General features: G+C 50.0%; 1 protein-coding gene across 10 annotated transcripts in view; it reads right to left on the bottom strand.

The window, feature by feature from the left end:
* Positions 1–1,610: 1,610 nt before the first annotated feature.
* Slc9a8 (solute carrier family 9 member A8) overlaps positions 1,611–26,313 on the bottom strand; it is a 50,108-nt gene continuing 25,405 nt past the window's right edge. For 7 of the 10 annotated variants that reach the window (XM_027423354.2, XM_027423353.2, XM_027423352.2 and 4 more), the window contains 9 exons: positions 25,562–25,705; positions 20,351–20,489; positions 18,066–18,171; positions 11,496–11,612; positions 10,198–10,280; positions 8,637–8,748; positions 7,061–7,281; positions 5,122–5,268; positions 1,611–4,645 (listed from right to left, as the gene is read on the bottom strand). In XM_027423354.2, the coding sequence (XP_027279155.1) occupies positions 4,538–4,645; positions 5,122–5,268; positions 7,061–7,281; positions 8,637–8,748; positions 10,198–10,280; positions 11,496–11,612; positions 18,066–18,171; positions 20,351–20,489; positions 25,562–25,705 (1,177 nt within the window). In that variant the 3' untranslated portion in view covers positions 1,611–4,537. Of the gene's footprint in view, positions 4,646–5,121; positions 5,269–7,014; positions 7,282–8,636; positions 8,749–10,197; positions 10,281–11,495; positions 11,613–18,065; positions 18,172–20,350; positions 20,490–25,561; positions 25,706–26,313 lie in introns of all 10 variants that reach the window. The other 3 variants (XR_003486766.2, XM_027423357.2, XM_027423356.2) reach the window with 3 other exon arrangements.

The raw sequence follows: 26,313 nt of genomic DNA on the forward strand, positions 1-26,313 counted from the left end.
TTAGAGGCCTTCCTCAACAAGTAAAGGGACTGACTGATAGGGTGCTGACCTGGGAATGGGCCTAGCTCTCTTCAAAGCAGCTCAGCCACCTATCAAAGCTGAATGCCCAGAAAAGCACTGGTAATGTTTGCAGTATGTTCCTTCCTTCCTTCCTTCCTTCCTTCCTTCCTTCCTTCCTTCCTTCCTTCCTTCCTTCCTTCCTCCCTCCCTCCTCCCTCCCTCCCTCCCTCCCCTCCTCCCTCCTCCCTCCCTCCCCTCCCTCCCTCCGACACTCTTAGCCTATAGTCAAGGCTGGGTCAAAATGGAGGCCATCCTCCTGTCTCAGCCTCTTTTTTGTTTTTTGTTTTTCGAGACAGGGTTTCTCTAGCTTTGAAGGCTGTCTCAGCCTCTTTAGTATTGGGATTATGATTATACACCACTATGCATGGCAGCAAGTGTTTTTATTTTGGGGACAGGGTCTCACTGTGTAGCCTTTGTTGGCCTGGAACTTGCTATGTAGGTCAAGCTGGCTTCCAACTCAAGAGATTCCCATCTCTGCCTCCCAAGTGCTGGGATTAAAGGTATGTGCCCCAACACCCAATACAGCGTGTACTAAATTTTTAGTGTTTACTAAAATGTCTTTTCTTAGAATGAGTTCCTTGATGGGATGGGTTGGGGCTCTGGGACCCACCCTTTTCTCTACAGCTTCTAGTCTCTGAAGAAGTTATTTCTTCCTGTTTCTCCCCTCTACCTTGAGGGTTTTTTCTGGAGCTGCCCAGGTTGTGTCCTTGAGTGGGACTAAGCCCTTCCCTCCAGGCTGGCACTACTCAGAAAAACTCAGCTGTCTTCAAGGCTAGGGCATCCTGAGTATTGTGTCTGTTGTTCATGAGCGTGTTCCTCATCTTCAGCTAGTTAAGTTACTTCGAGTTGTCACACTCAAACGGCTCTCCTTGACAGGGCCCAGGCTACACAGAGGAACCCTCACGTCCTGCATCCTTGGCACATCTCCAACCTGTGGCTGGCATCAGGTTGATACTGGTGCCACTTTACTCTCTTGGCTGCTGGTGTGGGTGGGGGCATCTCAGGGCTAGAAACCAGGACCTTACATAAGGTCTCCCTTCGTGAGCTGAGGACCAGATAGGCTCTGGCTCCTCAGTTATGTGGAATTTTTAACCCCCAAAACAGGGTTTCTCTGTGGCTTTGGAGCCTGTCCCAGAACTCATTCTGTAGACCAGACTGGCCTCAAACTCAGAGATCTGTCTGCCTCTGCCTCCTGAGTGCTGGGAATAAAGACGTGTTCTACTACCGCCTGGCCAGTTGTGTGGATTTAATGGAGAAGTTTTCCATTTTTCTGCAGGTAGACAGCTGTTGAAACAATGTACAGCCAACCAGCAGCAGGTCCTGAGAGGCCTGGGGCTCCGGGTTCCTGGCACCTGGGAGGCAGTCATGGTTGATGCGAGCATTCTGCCTCAAGTGTGGCTCACTGAGGGCCAGAGGCTGCACCCCTCCTAATAACCATCACACTTCTTGGAACATGTCTACTGCTTCCTGGAGAGCTGTGAGCACCCAGGGCCACATCCAGGAGTGTGCAACTCAGCTTTGCAAAGTCACTTAACGCAATAGAGGCCAGCTCTGATTCCACAGCATTTTATTTCTAGCTATCCAGTGATGTGACCTCCCATTCAGTGTCTAGTGGGAGAGAGGGAGGCAGGCAGGCAGGCAGGCAGGCAAGGGTAGCTCCAGAAGAGGGACACACTTCCCTCGTGCTCTGGTCCCCGGGACCTTACACAGATGGCTCCTAGCCAGCCTCCTAAAATCACAACAGAGAACTAGAGCCTCCAAAACCTTCCACTGTCAAAGAAAGGAACCCGGGCTTGCGAAGAGAGTCTTCAGCCTCTCCCCTGGTGGAAGCAGGAGGACTCCACCAGTCTCCAGCCTGTGTTACCATGGTTCTAGAGCAGGGCCACAGCCACCAAGGGTGGCCTGTCCTACAACCACTGCACATGACTGTGCCTGGGTGAGGGGCCGTAGCACCTCCTCTCTCTGAAACTGGGTGGACAGGTGGGAAGGCAGGGTCACCTGGAGGCCCTCCCGCCATGTGGTTTCAGCTAACACAGCTTGACTCCAGGGCCCTGAGAGAACCCAGTGATTTGCCACTGCTGCTTGTACCTGGTTTCCTGGGCACCAGCCAGCAGAGAGATCAAGCTGCTATTTTTGAGAGAATTGGGGAGGGCTCCTGTCCCGATGTGGCATCTTGGAAGCCTCATGGGTGGTAGCCAGCTACTGAATTTTTCCTCACTTGGGAGCCAGGAACAGCTGACCTCTATAGTGGGAAATTACCAATACGGAGTCAATTATGTACCTCTGTAGCTAAGGGGGGAAGGTCTGGGCAGCGGCCACCCAGCCCAGAACCTACCATGGGCATGTGGACCTGGTAGTTCTTAGGGTGGGCTTTAAGAAGGCTTTCTGCTCAGTCTCTTGGCATTCAATTGCACAGAAAGGGATCTGCACACCAAGCCTTCAGCCCGTCAGGTTTTACCTCAATATGCTAGATGTGGCTGTTTGGAGGAACCCTGTGACCATCGCACGCACAGCAGAAAGCAAGTCACCGGTTCCAAGCACTGGCTCACACACTGCAGGGACGGGCCACCAGCAACTACAGGGTTGGGTCTGTCACTGGCTAAAGTGCCAGATTCCCAAGGGCACCCATGCCCCTCACTCTCAAATATGACCTGGCCTGTCCCTTGGCCTAACCCTGAAATTTAGAGCACGGCTGGGTCACCGTCTACCATTTCACATTCATCACTGCATACAAGCGGGTCTGAGACGCTTGTGGTGGTGGCAGAAATTTGTTTCTCATCTGAGAAATGCCCTCCATTGCTTTGCTCTCTGGCCATGGGCCCTGGAGGGCTGGGCACTCTCCCAGGTGCTAAGGCCACATTCCCCAGGAAAGGGCAGAGCTGGTGCTTACTGGCGCTCAAGGCTGGGGCAGCAGCCCTCCCTCCCTCTCACCAAGCTCCTGGGAGCTCACTTTAGGCTCCAGCTAAAGCAGGGGACCAAGAGTGCTGTGTCAGGGACATGAGGCCTGGGGACAAGGGGCTGAGTGAATGGTACCCTGATGCTTCACTCCTTAATTTATGAATTTCAGGTTTAAAACGGAATCTTGGTGAGCATTGAGCTTGGAAAGCAACCTCCATCTCAGAAATGGAGCATGAGTTCTGGGAAAGAGAACAATCCAGCCTGACCCCAGCCTTGCCCCCAATTGCACAAGGTCACGGGTGACTCCAGCTCCAGGGTTAAGGTGAGAGACAGGGAAGAGGACGAGACCGTATCTTGGCTGTGCAAGTGACCTAATGAATAGAAGCAAACTGCACGCTTCCCACTCTGCCACCTGCTGCAGCACAGTGAGGCGGGTCCTCAGAGGCCCGGCTGTCTTCCAACATCAGAGCCACAGCACTCGAGGTGGGAAACCCCTGTAACCAGCCCACTCAGGCCCAGTGTCCCCACTGTGAGCCAAGGCCATATACAACATTTAAGCCACCTGAGGTGCAGGAAAGGCTAGGGCTACATGGGTTGTTGCCAAAGGGTCCTGGGTGGGTAGACTGCAGCGTTATAAAAGGGCAGGTGAGGACATCAGGCCATAACCATTGCCTGTGGTGTGATCCAGCGCCTTAGCCTGAGACATGCATGGGAATATTTGTGTGACCCAAAGTCACCGGCATCCCAAGTGGCAAGTGGCTGGAGTGGGGAGCTTCTGTGCCCTGGCCATTGCCCCAGTGTCTTGGAGAGCTGGGGCCTGGGCACGGATGGCAGAGGACCCAAGTTCCAGGAACTGGTAAAAGAGGCTGGGCTCTGAAGAGCAGCTGGGTGGAAGGAGCTTCACACTATAGGATCTAGAAAGAGGCCTTTGGGCAGAGGACAAGAGTGAGGGAGAGGCAGTGGTGGAGAGCAGAGAGGATAGGGAGGTGGCTCCCACACTTGGGAAAGGTGCCTCCTAGGACTCTGTGCTTCCAGGGTCTGAGACCCCCCTTTGTCTCTTCAGAGAGTACTGCAAACTCAGGCTACCACCTTTCCTGGAAGCCTCAGGCTGACCCCCTGCCAGACACCAGTGTAAACATTTGCAGTGTGCCCACAAAGGGCTGCAGCTGCCTGCCCAAAGGCAGGCTGACAGTTGCCAGTTCCATGTCAAAAAAAAAAAGGTCCTTCAGCCTTTCTCTCTGAGAACACAGGTCAGGGACTGTGAGTCTTTCAAAGACTCTTAGCCTTGGCACCAGGTAGAGGCTGCTGCCACCGCCACCAAGGCACCTTGACAATGCAGGGACAAACGGCAGATTCGCCTGCTGGCAGCTGCTCCAGATATGAGGAAGGCATGGTCCAGTCATGGTGTGAGCTGAGCAGGCCCAAAAACAACACTGGGGCAGGTCACATTTCAGACGGCCTGAAGAAGCACGCTCTGAAGGCCTGAAGCTTCCTAGCTAACACTAGCCCTCCACCTACCATCTCGTGTTCTGAGGTGGCTGCATGAGGCATCTTCTTCAGGGCCCAGGGCACTGTGGGCTCAGAACAGCTCCTGCTCATCGTCCTCAGAGCCTGATGGGCCTTGGCGGACCTCTTCATACCACTTGTTGGTGAGGCTTTTCATCTGGATGCGTCCGTGGTGGAGGTCCTGGAGCAAGACACGTAAAAGAGTCAGTGACAGGGTCATCAGTGACAGGGTTAGAAGTAACAGGAGGGCCTGCTAAGAACTGAGGGGGGGTGGAGGGAGCTCCTTTCCCTGGATCTAGTCTCCCCAGCTGTCTAGTGAGATAACATGTTTTGCTGCTTAGCTGTTGGAGGACATAGTCTTGAGGGTGTGAGGGGCTGTTGTGGAGAAAGGAGAGGGAGAACAGCCAAAAGAGCCCTGCCCCTGGAGGGGGCAGCTACAGTGCTGATCTGAGACTTCTTAGCTCAGCATCAGAAGCTGATCCACATCCCTGAGGGCAGTAGGGAAATCCAAACTCTGTCAGCCATTTTCCAAGGTGTGTAGGGAAGGGAAGGCAGCAGGGGCAGAGCTGGGCTGCTCACCAGCCTCCAGAAGTGGCTTCCCTCCCCACTCCTGGCCACCGCAGGCCTGAAGGCAGGTAAGGGATTCGACATGCCCACCTCCTGTGTCAGCCGCCGTGTGAAGAAGGGGTTCAGGTACTTGGCATCTAGCCACATGAAGCCTTTGAGGTCCTGCTGTCTGATGTAGTGGGCCTCGTATTCCTCCTCGGTGAGCTCAGATAGATGTTCTGACTCGATGGCATTGCCCTGTTGACAGAGCTGGCAGTGTCAGCAGGCACTTCCCTGGGAGGCCCCACTCCGCCTTCCTGTCAGAATGCCAACCCCAACACACTCTACCTTACTTGAGGTGATAACAGTTCTAGACCTTTTTGGGCCCCCAAAGCCTACCCTCTGCAGGGAGGGCCAATGGCAAGATTGGAGCATAGGAGTCTCCCAAGTTGCAAAACCCTGCTGGCCTGGGACTGCAGTGTAGAGGAAAATGGAGGTCGTGCGTGGTCGGTGTCTGGGGTTTGAAAAGCCTGAAGATGCTACACTTCAGCCCCAGCTGTAATTTCTCCAACAACAGGGCAGTGGCGGAGCTACCAAATCTGCATACTTAACCAGTTCCTATACTAGCGACCGTCCTCTGAAGATGTCTCTGTGAGTGCAGGGTCTTGACCGAAACCTTTTTTGTGCCTCAGTGTTCTCCTCACCTGTAGGATGGCGACTATGACAGTCCCCGCTTCCTATGGACGCCAAGGTGCATTATGATTGTCCAAGAGTGGCTACAGCCTTGGCAGAAATGTCAATCTACACAGGGCTTCCATCTGTAACTCCCAGCCCTTGGGAAGTAGAGGCAACAAGATTGCAAGGCAGCTGGAGCTATAACAGTCAAGTCCAGCTTAGTCCACAGAGTGAGCCCGTCTCAACAAGCAAAAATGGTTCTGAATGCTTGCTGCTTTTCCAGAGGACTTGAGTTCGGTTCCCAATGCCCATGTTAGGTTCATAATTGTTGCTTGTTCCAGTTCTGGAGAATCTAATGCTATCTTCTTGCATTCATGGGTACACATGTGCACACACACACAGCACACATGCATGCAATACACACACACACACACACACACACACACACACACCATGCATATACCATGGCATGCACATACAGAGACACACATATACTTACAAAAGGTTAAAAATAAGGAAACAAAAACAAAGAGATCACAACACAACATCAAGCAAACTGGTCAGCTAGAAGCTGGGAAGAGAGGGCTCTGAGCATGGGAAGAACCTGCACAGCCTGAGGTTAGCTACCTGAAGGAAAGGCCCCGGACCAATGGCCCTGGCTCTCCCACTCTCAGATGGCACTTTGATGACTGACCCAAGTTGCTGACATCTCAAACAGGGAGACTAGAAGGCAATGCATCTCAGAATGAAGGAGGGGTGGGATAGAAAGGTGGATCAGAAGTCAGGGTTGTTGTAGAGAGGGGAGGAAGGACAAGGAGCCAGTGCAAGGTAGTCCCACCTGAGAGGTGCTTGGCAGCAGGAGATGGCGTACAGAAAGTAGAGGTGGGCAAGGGGGCACAGAAGCCTCAGTTTCCAATGTGGCTGGGCTCTGAACACCACTAATCCCTAAACCATGACCCCTCTGTCCTTGAGGATGCCACCCTGCTAACAGCCCTCATTGCTACCACAAGCTACCATCCTCTTGGCCCCTATCAAGAGGTGTAAATGCATACTGAAGAATACCTGATTTTGAAATCTCTTAGTTCCTGACCTGGCCTTCTGGCTCAGCTCCTGGCAGCAGGGGCACTCTCCCAGGACTCTGGCATAAGACCAGGCTCTACTTCAAATATCCTGAGCTACAGATGGCACCAGCAGGTCACAAGGCTGGTACACATCCTACCCCACAGAGCTATGCTTCAGAGCCAAGTCCCCACACCTGCTCTCAGGCCTACACTGCTGACCCTGAGATAAGCAAATGCATAGGCAAGCACCAGCCCCCTGAAGCCTGACCTGCTCTCCCTGGCAGACAGGCAGCAGGGCCCACAGCTGCACTAACCATCTTCTCAGTCTTGCTGAGGTTGACGTCCTTCTTGCTCCTGCGGCGGGCCCGGGCATCCTCAATGTCCACAAGGCGGATGAGGGGCATGGTACTGCCGCCCAGCAGCAAGATGGTAAAGAGCACAATGACAATGGTGGTGGTGCCGATGAGCTGCCGCTTCTCCATGGACTCCAGGCCCAGGTGCAAGCTCAGTGCATAGGGGATGGCCCCTCGGAGGCCTGGAATGGTAAATGGAGATTCAGGGCCAAGCAAGGAGGAAGGAGAGCGGTGTCACACGCCTTTAATCCCAACACTTGGGAGTTAAGAGTCAGGTGGAGAGGCCAGCGTATTCTACAGAGTGAGTTCCAGGACAGCCAGGACTGCTTCACAGAGAAATCTTGTCTTGAAAAACCAATAAATAAAAATAAAAAAGGAGGGAGAGGGGACACAAGAAGAAGAAGAGAAGAAAGTGGCTTGAGCTCAGCACCACTAACAGTAGGACCTGTCCTGACAGAATTGGCCTAGGATGTGACAGCAGGTAGCAGGGTAGGCAGGTGAAGTCCCTGCATGTTCTGTATGGCTGGTTCCATGCAAGGCGACCACAGCCAGGCTGCTGTGTAGCAGATATATTTGGAGACCCGTCAGATCTGTCATATGACAGCTATGGTAGCTAAGTCCTTCCTGGTGCTTCAGGCCCCCAACTAGGTGCTCTGTGCAGACAAGGCTGCCTGTCACAGAAACCTGCCCAGCACATGCTGCCACTCTCCACAGCACACAGGAAGGGGACCAACCTAGGGCATAAGTGTACTGCTCAAGGCCATGCAGCAGACACAGACAGCATTGAGGTATGATTTGTCTAGTGACTCTCCTGCTTGCTAGTGATGATGACAGGACTAAGGGTGTGGACAGATGGGAGACAGCTGTTCTGCCCATACACACAGAGCAGGGGATCCTGAGCCCTGCCTTTAGAAGCTCCCAGAGCAGCTAGGAGAGACAGTAAACACAATACTAAATTCAGAGAGTAACTGGGAACAGAGACCACAGTGGGGTGGCTCAGACATGGGCGGTGAGGGGACTCTGAGATGGCAGGGAGGCCAGAGTGGGAAGATTCAGAGACATGAGCAGGGTCACAGGATGAGGGGACCTGACATGTGTGACAGGCTCAGTGTGCACATGTGCCTAGGAGTGCCAGTGAAGGGAGCCATATCTATTAACCCACCATGCTGTTTCCCAATGGAAGGCAAGGCAAGCCAAGCAGTAGGTAGGCAATGGGCTCTGGCTCAAGAACTTGCTGTGGTTCATAACCCCCAGAAACAGAGGAAGGACTGGTTTGGAGAGCAGGATGGGCCTGCCAGGGGTGTGCATAGAGCTGGACAGATCCTTGCTTTGCTTCCAGGGGACCCTGGATGGTAGGCATGACCTTTGCCCCCCTGGAACCTGAGTGTCCAGATCCCAGGGACAGAAAAGGGCCAATCACTTTATGGTTGATGCTGTGATGAGGGTACCATCTGATAGTACCTGTTGGAGCCTGACTCCCCAGGGTCCCATGCACACAAGCCCAGGCTTAGGCCCACCCACCCTGGCTGCCACTCACCACTGAACCACATGATAAACATCATCTTGGGGGTGATTTTGTGATCTCGGAAGAAGTTCAGCAGGTAGGACAGAGGGAAGATGTTGACGGCTCTGCCGAACAGTACCAGCACCTGTTGATATCAACATACTCAGTACAGTGGAATCCACTGCGTCTTCAGGCTAACAGTCAAACAGACCTGTTGTCAGAGGCAGCCCTGCCCTCCACCAGAGAGACACCCCAACAGCACAGTACAGGGGGAGACTCACACATGTGCTGCTGCCCTGGCTCTGCCTGGGTGAAGCTTTTTGGCCTGGCCTTTTGTCTCAGATGCTAGAAGAGACTAGCAAGCATCTTCCTGGGCTTCAGTCACAGCTTCAGAACAAAGGCAGCCACACTCAGCTCCCAGTAGGGCCTAGAGACAACCAGGACTCCATAATGGGGTGGGCTTATGCTAATCTTCCCCCCTGAGGGACTGTGAGGGAGAGGGAGCCACAGACTCATCCTCTGCTCTTCGGTCTGGGAGGACAAAGGTGGCTCAAAGTCTGGGCCTGCTGTCGGGTGAAGCCTCCAAAAAGGCTTCCCACTTTAACCAACTACAGCTCCAAGGGGTGGGTGGAGGAGGGGTTAGGGAAGGGGCTGGGGAAAGAGCATCTGCACAAGGCCCTGGGTTAGAGCCCAGCAACTCAAAAACCAGGACAAATGTCAAACTTCCAAGGCTTCCCCGAGACCCGTGCTCACAGGACAGAACTGTGACATCGGCAGGCAGCCACTTTAAATGGAGGTCACATGGGGACGGGGAAAGGACTCCAAAGGACCTAAGAGAATTGGGATCTCTTGCAGGTGATCACATTTCTCCTTTTCTTTTTTGAGGCAGGATTCTGCTGTGCATGCCTAGGCTGTTCTTGAACTTGCCATGTAGTTAAAACTGCCCTTAAAACTTTTTACTGGGGGTCTGGAAAGATGGCCCAGTGGTTACCGTACTGGCTGCTCTTCCAAAGGACCTGGGTTCAATTCCCAGCATCCACATGGCAGCTCACAACTGTCTATAACCCCAGTTCCAAGGGATTTGACACTCTCACACAGGCATACATGCAGGTAAAACACCAATGCACATAAAATAAAAATAAACAAATCATTAAAAAAAACTTTATTGTCTTTTTTTGAGGCAGGGTCTCACTGGCTTGGAACTTGCTACATAGACTAGGGTGGCCTTAAAACTCACAGAGATCCAACTGCCTCTTCCTCTCAAGTGTTGGGATTAAAGGAGTGTGCCATCACACCCAACTGGCTTAAACTCTTGATCCTCCTGCCTCCATCCCCTAAGTGCTAGGGTTATAGGCACCTACTGCCATGCTTTGGCTAAAACTGTTTAAAGGTGACCGAACCATTTAAGAACATCAAAAATGTAAAATGTCCAGATCTTTATGCCTGGGATCTTTTAAACAAAAGAAATTTTCAACAGAAGCATGTCTCTGTAGCTGTTGACCCTGAACTGGTAATAGTTACATAAATGGTTCCAGACCATGTAGTTGCTATTCTAAAAATAAGCATTCAATAAAAAAACAAGAAAAATACTTACTATGCACCAGATGACAAAGGAAATTTCAAACTTGTGAGGGAAACTAAAAATGGACAGGCCAAGAAATGCGAACACACATGTTTCTGAAAGAAACCAAAGAATGAATTATTCATCCCAGTTCCTTTCTTACAAATGCAGTAGAAACTTAAGCAAGCATCCTCGAAGCCACACCAACAGCCATCTTATTTTCTGGAAAAGTCTTGCAATGGATACTATGCAGTCCCAGAACTAAATGCTAACTAGAGCTGGTCCGGGACACAGAACAGAAGCTGTTCTCTGCTCTACCCTGTGAGGGCCAGGTCAGAGCCTTTGGCCAAGGCTTTTCTGATAAGAGCTGTGGTTCAAACAGCCACTGGAGCACTAGAGGCCTGTCTTCTAGCATCCTCCTTGGCAATGGGCTATCTGGCCTCCTCTTACCCAGTCCCTCCCTACCTTGCACAGATAGCCCTGCCAGCCAGGCTCCAAATGCTAAAATTGCAGCTAATGCCTAGACCCAGGATAACAGTGGTGTGTGTGTGTGTGTGTGTGTGTGTGTGTGTGTGTGTGTGTGTGTAGTTTAGAGGGATGGCTAAAGGTAGCACTTCTAGTGTGTGTGTGTGTGTGTGTGTGTGTGTGTGTGTGTGTGTGTGTGTAGTTTAGAGGGATGGCTAAAGGTAGCACTTCTACTCCAGATGCTAAAATTGCAGCTAATGCCTAGACCCAGGATAACGGGGGTGGGGTGGGGTGGGGGGTGGTGTGTGTGTGTGTGTGTGTGTGTGTGTGTAGTTTAGAGGGATGGCTAAAGGTAGCACTTTTACTCCAGATATGAACAACAGTGGGTACATGGTAAATGGAAAGGGAGGAAACTGGCACTGCTGAACAGAAACACCTCACATTCATTGCAGGGGAACATGGCTCTAGAGTCCCCCAGGGCTAGGATAGCCTCACTTAGACACTCACAGTGTCCCTAGATAAAAGCTGTTAAAACTTGAGCCTGATATCCCACAGGGATGGGGTCATCTAACCATCTTCAGCATCATTTCCAAGGAACATCTGTGGAGATTTCCACATTAACATCTGGAATGTTCAGCAGTAGTTCTATCTTTGGCCAAAAACTGCAGGCACCAAGCGTCCACTTCTTAAGTACTGCACATCTTTTATGGAATCCTAAAACCACAGAAGCCAGCTCAGGAGGTAGGAATATGGTGCTTGCTTGGGCTTGGAAGGATTCTGAGCCATGATGCCAAGGAAAAACTCTAGCCTACACCCCATTAGGGCAGGAATCCCAGTGTGTGTGGGCACTCAAAGGTGGGACTCACCACACAGGAAGGCCACAGTCCGGAGGGTCTGCTGCATGAGGATCTGGGTGACTGGAGAGAGGTTATGGTGTGTATAGTGTGACATCACAATACCAGAAAACAGGATAGCCATGATGCCTGAAGAGAGAGGGCAGATGTGACAGAAAGCACAGGGACACGTATGCAATCAGACCATACTTCCTAAATTCCAGAACCCCAAATATTAACAGTTGCAGACAATGGAAGGGGCTGGAGAGAGGACTCAAAGGTAAAGAGCAGTGGCGGCTCTTCCAGAGGGCCCACAATTTTTGTTCCTGTTGCCCACAAGGCTGCTCACAGCTGTGTGTAACCCCAGTTCCAGAGGACCCTACACCCTCTTCTGGCTTCCATGAGCACCAGGCGTGCAAGCAGTACAAAGACATATACTCGGGCATAACACCTAGGCACACGAAAAGGAGAGAAAAGAATACAGAGACTGGGTGGCAGCCTCAGTTGGTAGACTGTTTGCCTAGGAAGCAAGGAGACCTGGGTTCCATCCCCAGGAGCACATAAACTAAATGTGGTGGCACATACCAGCAATCCCACCAACCGGGAAGCAGATAGCAGATCAGAAGTTCAAAGGCATCAATGGCTAAATAGCAAGTTTGAGGACAGCCCGAGCTACATGGAACTCTGCCTCAAAATGAGAAAGAGCGAGGAAGAAGGCGTGGGGAGATTTGAGGGCAGGGGAGAGAAGAGGAAGTGCAGATATACAACACTGAGGCCTTTCATAAGCTACAGAGAAATGGCCAGGGCCCCTCCTATCTCTGCCAGCTGGTGGCAGTAGCCAAGTGGCTCCCCATCTCCAGGCTGGGCTGTAGCTCCCCCATTGGTGCAGTCCCTGCTCCCGCGGGTCAGGGGTGAGTGAAAGATGAACGGTGTGAACTGAACATCACAGTTGTGGATATTCCTTTACACTGTGTGAAGATATGTCACTGTAACTGATTTAGTAAAAAGCTAAACAGCCAATAGCTAGGCAGGATTTTGGGGTTAGAGAAGATGCTGGGAAGAAGACAGAGTTGCCAGTCAGACATGGAGGAAGCAGGAAAGCAAGATGGACAATGCGTAGGTGATGTGAGGTAAATGAGCCTCAGGCAGCATACAGACTAACAGAAATGGGTTAATTTAAGTTATAAGAGCAGTTAGAAACAAGCCTAACCTATCAGGTGAGCTTTTTTTTTTTTTTTTTTTTTGGTTTTTCGAGACAGAGTTTTCTCTGTGTAGCTTTGGAGCCTATCCTGGCACTCACTCTGGAGACCAGGCTGGCCTTGAACTCACAGAGATCCACCTGCCTCTGCTCTCGAGTGCTGGGATTAAAGGCGTGCGCCACCAACGCCTGGCTGAACTTTTATAGGTGGGACAGAGAAGACTCATAACACACAGGACCAGGCTCTAAGTTGTCACTGTATACTGGCCCTTAGCTTAAGGGCTGAGGTGAGAAGCTGTCGCTGTCATCCACAGGTAAAGAGTCTAGGAACCTGGATGTAAAGTGTGGGGTGGTCTCATGGACCTTTAAGACACTCTCTTGTTTGGTTGTGGGCTAGAGAGATGGCTCAGTGGTTAAGAACACTGGCTGTTCTTTCAGAAGACCAGGGTTCAATTCTCAGCACCCACATGGCAGCTCCCGACTGTCTGTAACTCCAGTTTCAGGGGATCTGGGGCCCTCACATAGGTGTATATGCAGGCAACACACCAATGCACATAAATAAGAATAAATAAATCATAAAAAAGATACTTTCTTGTGATTTCTCTATAGTCACCAAATACTACTGTTCCTTCCAGGGCACAGTTGTTTGTGCTCCCTCATCAGCGCCTGGCAGTCACTCTCCACACCACTTGGAGGCTCCACACAAGTTCTTTTTACCAGAGCCCCATCTCAACAGAAGGAAGCTGAGGTTTTTTAAAAAGCCACTGAACAAGATACTAACATACAGAAACTGCAAGTCAAATTTTATAAGCCAAATTTTAAATCACTTTCACAATTTTGGAGAAACAGTTAAACTGGCTAATTGCACTTGTACAAGGAAAGATCACATAGCTGTGCCACACAGTAGGCTCTGCAGTGTGCATGACAGAAGGATTGGAATGCTGTATCTCCAACTTTGCAGTAAGTAGCCCTTTCCTTCATGCTCCCATTTTGTCATTTTGCTTGCAAAGGGGTAAGGAGACACTTCAGAGCAGATGTACGGGGAGGGCGGGGCCAGCTCACTTGCTTCTTGAGTACAAAGTGGGCTTCCCCGAGCTGCCCAGCTTCCCCTAGTTCCTTCACGTCCCCACAGGTGTTCTTCAGGACAGCTGGTCTCCCTCATCCTGCAGTTCCACCACAGCCATCAAAGGTGATGCTAGAAGGCTGGCTCAATGGTTAAGAGTACTTGCTGCTTTTGAAAGGACTTGGGTTTGAGTCCCAGCGTCCACATGGTAGCTAATAATCACCCACAACTCCCAGGCACTTACGTGGTAGACAATCATACACAAAAAATATAAAATCTATCCAGGCATGGTGGCAAGCACCCTTAATCCCAGCACCTGGGAGACAGAGGCAGGCATTTCAGGAGAGTCAGAGCTACATAATAGAAAGACCCTGTTATCTAAAAACAAAACAAACAAGCAAAAAAAAAAATTCTAAAAATAAATAAAAATTTACAAAAAGTGATAGCAGACAGGGGTACAGCTCTGAAAAGTCGTGTTCAACACTTGTGAGGCCCTGGGGCTGATGCCCAGCATTGCAGCAGCAAACAGCACCACAAAGCACCTTCAGACCAGGGGGAGTGGTCTCAAGTTCTCTGGTCCTCCTAAGCCCAGTGCTCACAGGGCTGCCTTAGACAAGGGCCATCAACATGCTTTTCACCAAGATACAATGCCATCATCAGCTGAACCACCACTCCAGCCATCCTACAAAGAGACAGGCTGTTGTGACTGGTAGGAGGGACTGTAAATACCTGCTCCAGAGAGCAAAGGCTCAAGGTGACAGCCCATGTGGAAACTCACGGGTCTGTCCCAGGGCAGTGCTGCTCAGCTCCAGCAGGGGGCAGTCTAGGCAAAGGGGTGCAGGTGGCCATGGTGCATTGGACCAGGGGGTAAGAATACCAAGAATACTTGGTATGGGACAGTGCAGGGCAGTGACCACCAGGATGAACGTACAGCTTTTTATTAGACTGCTGTAGCCATGCTAAGAAGGTCCACCTTCACTTCCGAGATGACAGACTCTCTTCTTTCTCTCTTTAAGTTTTTCAACACAGGGTTTCTCTGTTTAGTCCTTGCTGTCCTGGAACTCACTTTGTAGATCAGGTTGGTCTCAAACTCAGAGATACATCTGCCTTTGCCTCTCAAGTACTGGGATTAAAGGAGTGAGCAACTTATAAACTTTTTGTTGTTGTTTTTTGAGACAGGGTTTCTCTGTGTAGCTTTGGAGCCTATCCTGGCACTCGCTCTGGAGACCAGGCTGGCCTAGAACTCACAGAGAACCGCCCGCCTCTGCCTCCAGAGTGCAGGGATTAATGGCGTGAGTCACCAACGCCTGGTAATTTCTAAACTTCTAATGAGAGTGACTGACATAAATGTTGACCATTAGTCTGTGAGGACAAACACATGGATGCTGGGTTTGACCAACAGCTTTCACTGTGCACTTGACTCCTTGTGCTGGAAATGGCTGGGAAGCTCGTTACCCTGGGCTAAGGGAGAATATGGGCACCTGGCCAGTTCTGGGGCTACTGGAGAGTCCAGATGGGCACTCCAAGGAACAGCTCAGGCATCCCACAAGGCCTCTCCATACACAGGCCACCAACTGACACTTAGATGACTTCGCCTACTGGAATCATCACCTGTACAGGCCCAAAGAATCAGAGGTCAGGGATAGTGCCACTGAGGCTCACTTTTGGAAAAATACATGAATTAGCTACATAAAAAAATACTTAAAATTTTAAGATATGTTGGAAAAACACAAGGAACTGCTTTTCTGTTTTTTTGTTTGTTTGGGTTTTTTTTTGAGATGTTTCTCTGTGTAGCCCTGGCTGTCATGGAGCTTGCTCTGTAGACCAGGCTGCCTGCCTCTGCTGTGACTAAAGGCGTGTACTGCCACCACCTGGCAGAACTGGTCACTTTCAAACACTCAGCAGTTCTTTACAAAATAAAACTGGTATGTATCACATGACTTAGCAATGTCAGTCCTAAGTATACTGAAAACATTGGGGAATGTTCACAGTGGAAAAGCCTGATGACCCCTCGAATGAGAGTGGAGTGTGGGAGTGCTGCCTGCCACCACTATCATAGACAGAATCAGGTACCAATGACCACATTTCACACAATTTCATCTAGTGACATCTGGGAAAGAACTATTAACAATGAAGATCATGGTGACTGCAGAAGACATAGGGATCTCACCAGGGCCTTGTGACCACACACATCTGTCAAAACTCAACAGAGCCCCACACATGGATGGCTGTTCATTGTAGGGTGTCAATCCTACTGCAATTTAAAGGAGAAGCCTTCCCATAGCAGAGCTCAGCCTGGCCTGTATGGTGCTTCTCTTCCTCAACAGGTCTCTGTATACAGCCCTTACCTAAGTAAGGGTGGAGTCCTGGTGTCAAGAAGAGCCCTCCCCATTCAGCTGTACCTGCACCTGGGAACAAGGCATGGAACTTGCTCTAGACCTGTAAGGCTGGTGATCTTACAACTTGACAAATAGTGGGCACAGGATCCACACCACTTGGGTGATGGGGGATGTCCTTCTGGATGCTGTGAATATGTTTCTTATTGGTTGAAGAATAAAGCTGTTTCAGCCAATGGACAGGTAGGATTCAACCGGGTGGGAAATCCAAACAGGGATAGAGAAAAGATAGTAGGTGGAGTTAAGAAGACAGCATGTAGCTGTCGAGGAAGAAAGAGACCTGGACATCACCAGTAAGCCAAGACCACATGGAGGTACACAGATTAATAGAAATGGGTTAATAATTAAGACAGAGCTAGCTAATAAGAAGCTTGAGCCATCAGTCAAACAGTTTATAATATAAGCTTCTGTGTGTTTATTTGGGACTAAATAGCTGTGGGACCAGGCGGTATAGAAACTTCCTCCTAAACTTGGGACAGGTAGCTGACAGATAGCATGGAAGGCTGTAGGAACCAGTGCTCAGTGCACAGCCCCTCCTCCTACAGCTGGGAAGTATGTACCTTCTTCCCTGGGGTGCAGAGAGACAGTGTTTGAATCTCACAACCTCCTAACCTTGAGTGAGGAGTCAACTGAGTGCCCACTCCAGGGGATGGTGAGGTTAAAACCTGAGTACCAGCCAGTGGGGCGCACACATCTGTCAACTCAGCTACTAAGGAGGCTGAGGCAGGAAGATTTTGAGTTCAAAGCTAGCTTGGGCTAAATTCCCACTTCAAAAATCAAAACAAGTAATACATTTTACTGTGCCTGGGAAACCCACTATATTGTGGGGCAGCCATTTTGTTGCAGTGTGTGGTTTCACGAGAAGCTCGTTCTTGCTGGAGGGAGTTGGTTAGGCCAGTTCTGAGCCTCAGTTCAGGAGTCAAGACTTTCGTTTTGCTATGATGCTGTGTACACTGTATATGCATGCTCCATATGAGCGTCTGCATGCATGTTTGCATGTATGTGCATGTGGAGGTTGGAGTTGGACCTCAAGTGTCTTCCTCTACTGATTTCATCTTTAAGACGGTGCTTCTCATTGAACCTGGAGCTCATCAGTTCTGCTAGGCTGGCTGGCGGGCAAACTCTAAGAACCCTCATGTCCCGCACACGAGTGCTGGGGTTATAGATGCATGCATGGGTCCAAATTCACACCCTCACAGTGAGCACCTTACCAACTGAGCTATCTCTCCAGTCCCTGCCTTTTTTTTTTTTTTTTTTTTTTTTTAGATTTATTTATTATATTGCCTGAAAGTGTGTCTGCAGGCCAGAAGAGGGCACCAGATCTCATTATATTTGGGTGTGAGCCACCATGTGGTTTCTGGGAATTGAACTCAGGACCTCTGGAAGAACAATCAGTGCTCTTAACCTCTGAGCCATCTCTCCAGCCCCAACCCTGCCTTTTAAAAAAGATTACATTTACCTAGCTACTTTGTCTGTCCTTTGTCTATGTGTATGTGAGTATGCGCACTTGTGGAGGGCAGAGGACAAATACTCGAGTTAATTCCTAACCTTCCACTATGGAAATTCTGGGGACTAAATTAAGGTCATCAGTTTTGATGGATTGCCTTCACTTGTTGAACCATCTCATGAGCTTGATTTTGTTTCCGAGGCAGAATCTCATGGAGCCCAGGCTAACCTTGAACATGCTATGTGGTAGACGATGACCTTGAACTCCTGACCCTTCTGCTTGCATCCCCCCATCCCCACCCCTCCAAGCATACTGCTATTCTTCAGCTTCAGGTTTCCTTGTGGTAAAACGGGGGCCATCACAGTGCCTTTGTCTCTGCCAAGAGAAAGCAACTCAACTGACAAAACCTCTATTATCAGGCAAAACACTGAGCCACGTCACCATGTGCTGCTGGTGGTTACTTACTGTCTCTAACAGCGCACTGGTTACTGTCCCTTACCTGAGAGTGAGATTCCCTCTGCCAGTCCATATGGCAGGTAAGCAAAAATGATCATCATGCCAAACTCCAGGGAAGGCGTTTTCCTCAGGTCAATGTGCTTCAGCACGTGGCACAGGTGTTAAGGAAGGAGGGTAAGGGCACTGGATGGATGTGTGGCAAGACAAGACACGTTAAACAGACTGCAGCAGTACAGAAGATGCTGATCCTGGCACAATTCCAGGGGGAATTTCTCATTGCCGAAGTTTTTCTTTGTAGAAATGAGAATCTGACATGACGTCAGAAACACTGACTTAGCTGGGCTGCAGACACAGTTCACTCAACTGCATGTTCTCCAGGGACTCCTTGCCCTGCTGACAGGCCTGCCTTTCCTGTCCCTGCAGAATACCACACTCATGCCCTGGGAACAGAGGTGCATGTTCCCAGGCCCCGACTGAAGCTGAGTTCCCATGGACTTGCCTCATTACAGATGTGCTCCTTGAACGAGGCCACCATGTTCACCACCTCTTTCCTTGTTTTCTTCCCGGCCCCCCACCTCCTCCTTTTGCCTCTTTCAGATGGTATCTTGCTATGTAGCCCTGCTGGCCTCAAACTTGTGGCAACTCTTCTGCCTCAGTTTCCCGAATGCGGGATTACAGGCATGCATCACTACCTCTGGCATGCTTTTTTTTTTTTTTTTTTTTTGATTTTTTACATTTTATGTATGAGTGTTTTGCCTGTATATCTGTGTACCATGTATGTACAGTGCCAAAAGAGGTCGAAAGAGGGCGTCTGATCCCCTGGAACTGGAGTTTCAGGTAGTTGAGAGCTGTCGTGTGGGTGCTGGGAACTGAACGTGGATACTCTGTAGGAGCAGTAAGTGCTCTTTACTGCTAAGCTCTAAGTCTGGAGGATAGTGTCATCCTCACTCTGCTTCCTGAGAGCTGTCAACCAACTCAATCAGCCTCTGGACGGAGGAGCAGACCAGAGCATCTCCAGAATGGCGGAAAACATGCTCAGAACCAGCAAGGGAGCTCCAGTTAGCTAAGAGACAAATGGCTCCAGGAGGGCCATGTGGCCATTCTGGGGACATGGGCCAGCCAGCTGCAGAACTACTCTGGAGCCTTCCTATTTCTATATGATAAATTGTCACCAGCAGTAAAGGTCTCATTGCTGTAGAACCTCGTTCTCTGACTGACAGGCCTCAGCTGGTAAGCAGTTTACAGTGCAAACCACGTGGGTGGCACTTCCTGAAAGCCCTTGCCACCCTTCCAGATAAACTCTCACCCAGGAATGGACTGCCAGCACTCCATACGTGTGGGCTAGACAGATGGCTCTGTGGTTAAGAGCTGCCCCACTGACTTCAGTCCCAAGCACCCACAACTGCGTTCTCTCTCTCTCTCTCTCCCCTCTTTTTTTTTTTTTTTTTGGAGACAGGGTCTTTCTACATAGCTCTGGTTGTCCTGGGACTTGCTCTGTAGATCAGGTTGGCCTCGAACTCAGAGATCCTCCTGCCTCTGCCTCCCAAGTACTGGGATTAAAGGCGTGCACCACCTGGCTACAAATCAATCTTAACAAAACAAAACAAAAACCAAACAAAACCTACACAAAACCTACAGTGTCTAAGAAAACTGCCAGTTTTCTGGGTGTGAGAAGCAAGGCAGTGATGGAATGACATCATCTGTTTGTGGTTTTCACCCGAAGCAGCAACAGCAGGATGTCAGATCAAATCTGCTACCCAACAGCATGGCTTTGAAAATGGCATCCCTGCCAGGAGTGGTGGCGCACGCCTTTAATCCCAGCCTTAGGGAAACAGAGGCAGGTGGATCTCTGTGAGTTCAAGGCCAACCTGGTCACGCATACTTACTGAATTCCAGGACAGCTAGGGCTATGTAGAGACCCTGTCTCAGAGAGGGTGAGAGATGGGGAGGGGGAGAGATGGGGAGGGGGAGAGAGAGGGGGAGAAGGAGAGGGAGAGAGGGAGAGAGGGAGAGAGAGACAGAGAGAGAGAGAATCAAACAAAACTATGAAACTGGCATTCTTGAGTGTTGGCAGGTGGACCTGTCATTTCAGCAGGACGCAAAGCTCAAGGCCATCTGAGGGGACCCTGTTGTCTAGAAGAGAAAGTAAGTGTCCTCTGACACTTCAGAGTTGAATTTAATAGTCCTTGAGTTTAGAGCATTTCTCAAACCACAGCTTAGCCCAAAACTTTCCTTTAATCAAAACTTGAGTTTAAAACTGGGCCCTTGAGGAAGGAGAAAATAGTGAAAGTGGATGTCTGTGCCTCATGCTCCCATGTTAAAGGATATCAATGCGGAAATCAAGCCAGTCAGCGTGCCAAGTGCCGCAGAGCCGAAGAACATTTTGAGGAAGTAGCCGAGGGCCTGTGAGAACGTTTGCCACCCACTGACATCTGACATATGCTTTCTTGTTAGACCTTCAGCCGTACTGGGAAAGGAGAAAACAGAGAAAGTTAAAGTGCTGTAGACTGAGTCCTTAAAATCAGCTCTGAGCATAACTCACTGCTGCATCCAGAATCCCTCCTTCATGCCATTTGGTCCAGCACCCCAGGCTTCTGTGGCTCAGAGGTGAGGGCAAAGGCAATGTCCTCAGGAGCTGCCCTGGGTAATGAGGGGGAAGGGCCAAGGGCTGTGAAGACAGGGTGGGCATCTAACTCAGACTGGGGTAGAGCTATCTGAGGAAGGTTCTCAAGGCAACACAGGCTGGGGCTTCCATTTAGGAGAAAGGGTTCTCAGACTGAGGAAACGGTGCCCAGGGGTGGGGAGCTTGAGTGGGTTTCAAGTGCATGGAGGATATGGGTTGGGGAGGATGTGGGAGAGCAGCAGCCAGTGCCGAGCTCATGGATGACAGGTGGGCCAGCAGTTCACCCTGCAGGTCTCACCTGTCAAGAATTCTGAGTACAGGAATTCTACCATAACATCCCAGACAGGGCTTTGGGTTGAGAGGAGGACATAGGGAGCCCTGAAATGAAATGGAAGGTCCTTCCTTTCACTGTGCCTGCAAAGCAGGTACGGGACGCCAGTCAAAAACTGCTTTGTCCCCAAAGGGAGGAGTATCATTAATAGAGAGCTGCTCTTGATAACATCACACTCTCTGTCCTGGATCCATCTACTCTCAGGCCTCTCTAAGGTGCAGCAGCAGCTGAAGTGATCCCCTTAACACACACTTGCCAAGGGACAGCTGCTCCAAAGCTTCAGCATGGCCTCTCTGCCCAGCCTCTTTCCCCTCTGTGGTGGCCTACGTGGACACTGGCATTTCTCTGCATGCCATTCTTTACCGTCCCTGGCTCTGCTAACTCTCCTGTCCTTTAGGACAGTACCCTACTTCCCTCAGACACCTTTCCTGAGCTGGTCACACAGGCCAACCTATTTCTTGGTCCCTGTGAGCCAGGTCCTCTTTCAGAGTGTGTGGCAAGCACAGTGGCATTCTCTCCATCCTGTTCTCTGAGTGTCCCAGGCCAAATCACAGCCCAGCCTATCAGAGACACTCATACATATCTGTGGAATCAGTCTACAGAACTAAGAACCATTCAGCTCCACTAACTGGTATTCCATCTGAAAGGAGAAGGATCTGTGATGAAGAGACAACTTGGCCAGATGACCTCAGATCCCTGGTGACATAATGAAACAGTTCTGAGAGGTCTCACAAAAAAAAAAACAAAACAAAAACAAAAAACTGCCCTCAGAGGCCAGCAAGGTGGCCCAGAAGACAGAGTTGCCTACAGCAAAACCTGAAGGTCAACTGCCGAAGGATGTGTTCTGAGCTCCAAATTAGGACTGCGTGCATATATATGCACACATACACACAAAATAAATAGAAGTATTAACTAAAGGGTTCTCTTCACACAAGTTTCCTGGGCTCCTGACTGTGCCATCTCCTTCATTTTTTCTTTCCCAGCAGATCAACTGGAGAATGTGGGAGCAACAAGGGATCTCATTGGAAGCTGATTTGGCTGACCAAATCCCCAGCGGACTACATCCACACAATGTGTGTAAGAACGCAATGGGAGAGCCCAGCTGCTGCTCAGGACAAACCAGCAGTGGCTTCTCCCTTCGCTCACAGACACCTACAGACACCCTGCCCAGACACTGGGAGTCCCTAGCTAACAGACTTCCCTGAGCCAGGGCCTGTAACCTAGAAAGTGAGCTGACATCAAAGGGGTATTGGTGGCCACACACAGTGCTCCCATTTCCTCCTCTGCCTCCTGCCTGGGAAGCAGAAAGCCTCCCCCCATCCTCAGAACAGTGTAAAAATAAACTCCCACTCCAGCCCATGGATTGACTCCTCCAGACCCTGCTAATGGCATCTCTGATGCTAGAGCCTGTAATGTCCTTGGAACCCCCATCATGGACTTGCCTCTCTGTTCATGGTGTTAACAGCTTTCTCAATAAACTACTTATCCTCCTAGTGATCCATCTCAGCGTACCTCATGAACACACACCATTTCAAATCTCACTGTGCAGTCAGCGCTCTTTATTTCTGGTTGGAACACACTGATCCTGCTGCCTGTTTACTAGAACAGGGAGTGGAGTTCCACAGAATAACTGGTTGTCATAGCCGAGGACCAGCAGGTGGCTTGGGACTGCCAAAGAAATTAAAGCAGACTTACACCCTCGAGGCATAAGACAGGGTTTCCTTCTCAGCAACTGACAAAAGAACAAACTGTGATAGCAGCAAATTACAGCCAGAAACAAGCAACGGGGAGGTTGAGGCAGAAAGAGCAGGAGTTGAAGCCTGGGCTACAGGAGACTCGGTCTCAAAAACAAACAACAACAAAATCACCAAACCACTAAGTAAATAAAAAAAACCTAAAAATAACCCAGGAGTTAAAGAAGAACCAGAGGGCTTTGCTTTCTGGCAACATCCAAAAGGAGGCCCTTCATTTGCATACTTCGTTTGCATATGTCCTTTGCATAGGTGAGGTGTCTGACCACTCTGGAAAAAACTGTTGACAGGCATCCCCTCAGAAACCAGGACAGACAGCTAATGCATGCACATACACAGCTTATAATGACCAGTTCTCTGGAGGAATAGAACTTAATGGAATTATCTACCTACATACGTATCTATAGCTGTCTATCTCTATTTACCTGCCTACTTATGGTTCAGGGACAGGCTTTCTATCCGCCACCCCCACCCCCCCACTTCCTGCTTCTCTGTGAAGACACTCACTGGCCTGGAGCATGAGACAGCCTTTCAGGAACCCTCCATGGCGCTCCTGCCCCTCTCTTGCAGTCCACTTCCCTTTGGCCCGCCATGGACCAAGAGAGTCAGACACAACTGGAATCTACACAGCATAGGCAGGAGGTGGACGGGCCTTACTTAGAGCGTTTGTAGTCCAGAGAACTTGACTGTAGTGGAGGGGGCCATGGCTATGGATAAGGTTGCCCATTCTAGACATACATAATCCAGAGCCACCTGCAGGAAGCATTGTGGGTGGCCTTCAAAGCCACTCTTCCAGTAAGAGGTGTGATGATATCTTTTCCTATTTGTTTCAAAATATCTCTTCAACTTGGCAGTAGTGTGGCAGAGGCCTGAGACAACTGACATTTTCCTACTGACATATTTTTTTCCCCCAAGGAAATCAGAGGCAAAGCAATTTAATTCTGTTTCTAACCATAAAATAGCTCATGTCATCACCTCCAGGCAGGCAATTCTTTATCACAATGCTTAGTGTGCACCAGGAGATGAGATGCAGGCAAAATCCAGAGCTAAGAGCTTTCCAAAAAGAATGTGTTTGGACACAGGGAACCATGTAGCCCAGGCTGGCCTCCAAACGTAGTGGAGGGTGATCTTTAACTTTTGATCCTCCTGCCTCTATTCCCCAAGTGCTGGGATTACAGGTGTGTGCTGCCATGCAGTTGTATTTGGATTACAAGTATGTCCTGTCATACACAGTTGTATGTGGATTACAGATGTGTGCTGTCATACACAGTTGTATGTGGATTACAGGTGTGTGCTGCCATGCACAGTTGTATGTGGACTACAGGTGTGTGCTGCCATGCACAGTTGTATCTGGATTGAACCCATGGCTGTGTACATGTTGGGCAAGCACCATACCAACTAAGTTAAACTTTTAGGAAATAGCTTACAGAAGAAAACCAGCTGCCGTCTATGTTCTAAAGGCCTTATGCATGATGCTCAATGATTTCCTAACTAAAGCTGCAGGCATTTCTACCAAGAGGGTGAGAGAGAGCCAGGGAGAGGGCAGTGGTGAACATGTCAGTAAAGTGATACCCAGTAAATGGTGTTACCTTAGACAATTTTTTTTTATTATTATTTTGTTTTTTTGAGACAGGGTTTCTTGTGTAGCCCTCACTGTCCTGGAACTCGCTCTGTAACCCAGGCTGGCCTTGAACTCAGTGAACCCTTGACCTCTTGCCTCCACTTTAAGGATTACAGGTGTGTGCCAACAGTTTCTATCTTTTATATGAATAATATGTATTAGCCTTAGATTAAGAATCATTCTGAAATTTGACTTCGTTTTAAGATCTTGGCAAGCTCTGCCTCAGCAGTGGGTAAAGAGGTGACCTCATAAGCACAGGGGAGGGCTAGAGGTGGAAGACTGCCTCAAAAATGGCGCCGTATTTAGCCACCTAGTCGGTCCTTCAGTTCAACCTGAGGTGGAGGCCTTATTACCTTCACATTATAACTGGGGGACATAATCTGTTGGGGAGGTCAGAGAGAGGCAGGAGCAGGTCCAGAGTCACATGGCTGGGTAGGGTCAACAGGAAACCTGTGCTCTGCACTGCAGCATGAGTTTTATTACCCTCGGATCCTGTCCATCAAAGGCAGCCACCCCAGTGAACATAAAGACTCACAGTTTTAAGCCTCATGTGGTGGAGTAGGACTTTTACCTCAGCACTAAGGAGGTGTAGGCAGGAAGAACAGGAGTTCACAGTCTACCATGGTTACACAGTGAATCTGAGGCCTGCTTGGGTGAGACTTTATCTCACAGCTGGGGGTAATTGGAGAGATGGCTCAGCAGTTAAAAGTTCTTACTGCTCTTCCAGAGGACCCTGGTTTGATTCTCAATATCTGTACTGCAGCTCACCATCTTCTGTAACTCAAGTTCTTCTGCCCTCCATAAACTGTCTGTCTCTTTGGAGCTAGACATGTCACTGTGGCCTCTAACAGGGTGAGCAAGCCCTCAACACTGGCCATACTGAATTCACTACTGCAGCAATGCGACCCAAACACTAACAATCCCTCACTTGGCTGACACTGGTCATCAAGGAAGCATACCACAGACGCCACTGCACAAGACGCTGTGAGATGGGACCTGGGAATGTCAACTCTGAAAAGTCCCTCAAGGATGCTGAGAAACACAGAGATCAGAAAACAGACACAACTCGCTGCAGCAGCCTGTGTCATAGTCTTGTGGCACAGACCCTTGTCAGAGTGGCAAGATGCAGAGGCCGCAGAGAGCCAATCACATGGGACCAACTTGTGTACTGGCATCAATGTGCTGCCAGAACCTTCCATGCTCTCCTACTTACTTGGTTAGGACAATGGAGACTGCATCGTTGAGAATGCTTTCTCCAAACACCAGCATGTTGAGCACAGGGTCCACGTGCAGTGCATTGAAAATTGCGATAGTGGCTACTGGGTCAACCGCAGATATCAGGGAGCCAAATGCAAAACTGCAAGGAGAGAAGCAGGCAGATTCTGTAAAGCATGGTGCTGGGTCCACATGCCAAGATGGCAGCTGAAGGCCCAAGAGGGAGGATATGCTTTGCCACTGACCCCTGCCTAGCACATGAACGGAGAGGCCTAGACGCAGTGCTCAGAGCACCTGCATCCTGGCAGCAGTGTTGCACTGTTCTGGCCAACGCTGCCCAGAAGACTGCTTACCCTAGTGCACACTGCCCAGCTTTCTCAGCCAGAAAATCCTATAAACTGCTGGCTTTGACCTCTGCTCTGCCACCAGGTCAATTGTGCTAATTGTGACCAACACCAGCTTCCACTCAGATTTGCAACATCCAAGAAGGTACCAAAAGCCAGCAGCCACTGGAGGATGCAGCCTGAGCGGCTGACTGGAGCTGGGTCCTTGGGTCTCACAGGCAGCACTTGATCATATGGTCCACTGCCACCAATACTGGCCACCTGCCTACCAGGTTTCCAGGCCCTGGAGCTCACCAGCAAGCATTCCCTTAGCACGGCGGCTCTGGCCCCAAGCCCTTCCTTCACCACTGACTGTCTAGCTCAGAGCCAGTGCCCCTGGCCTGGAGGGTGGGTGTAGGAATAAGCA

Source organism: Cricetulus griseus, chromosome 6 (assembly GCF_003668045.3).
Source record: "Cricetulus griseus strain 17A/GY chromosome 6, alternate assembly CriGri-PICRH-1.0, whole genome shotgun sequence".
NCBI lineage: Eukaryota > Metazoa > Chordata > Mammalia > Rodentia > Cricetidae > Cricetulus > Cricetulus griseus.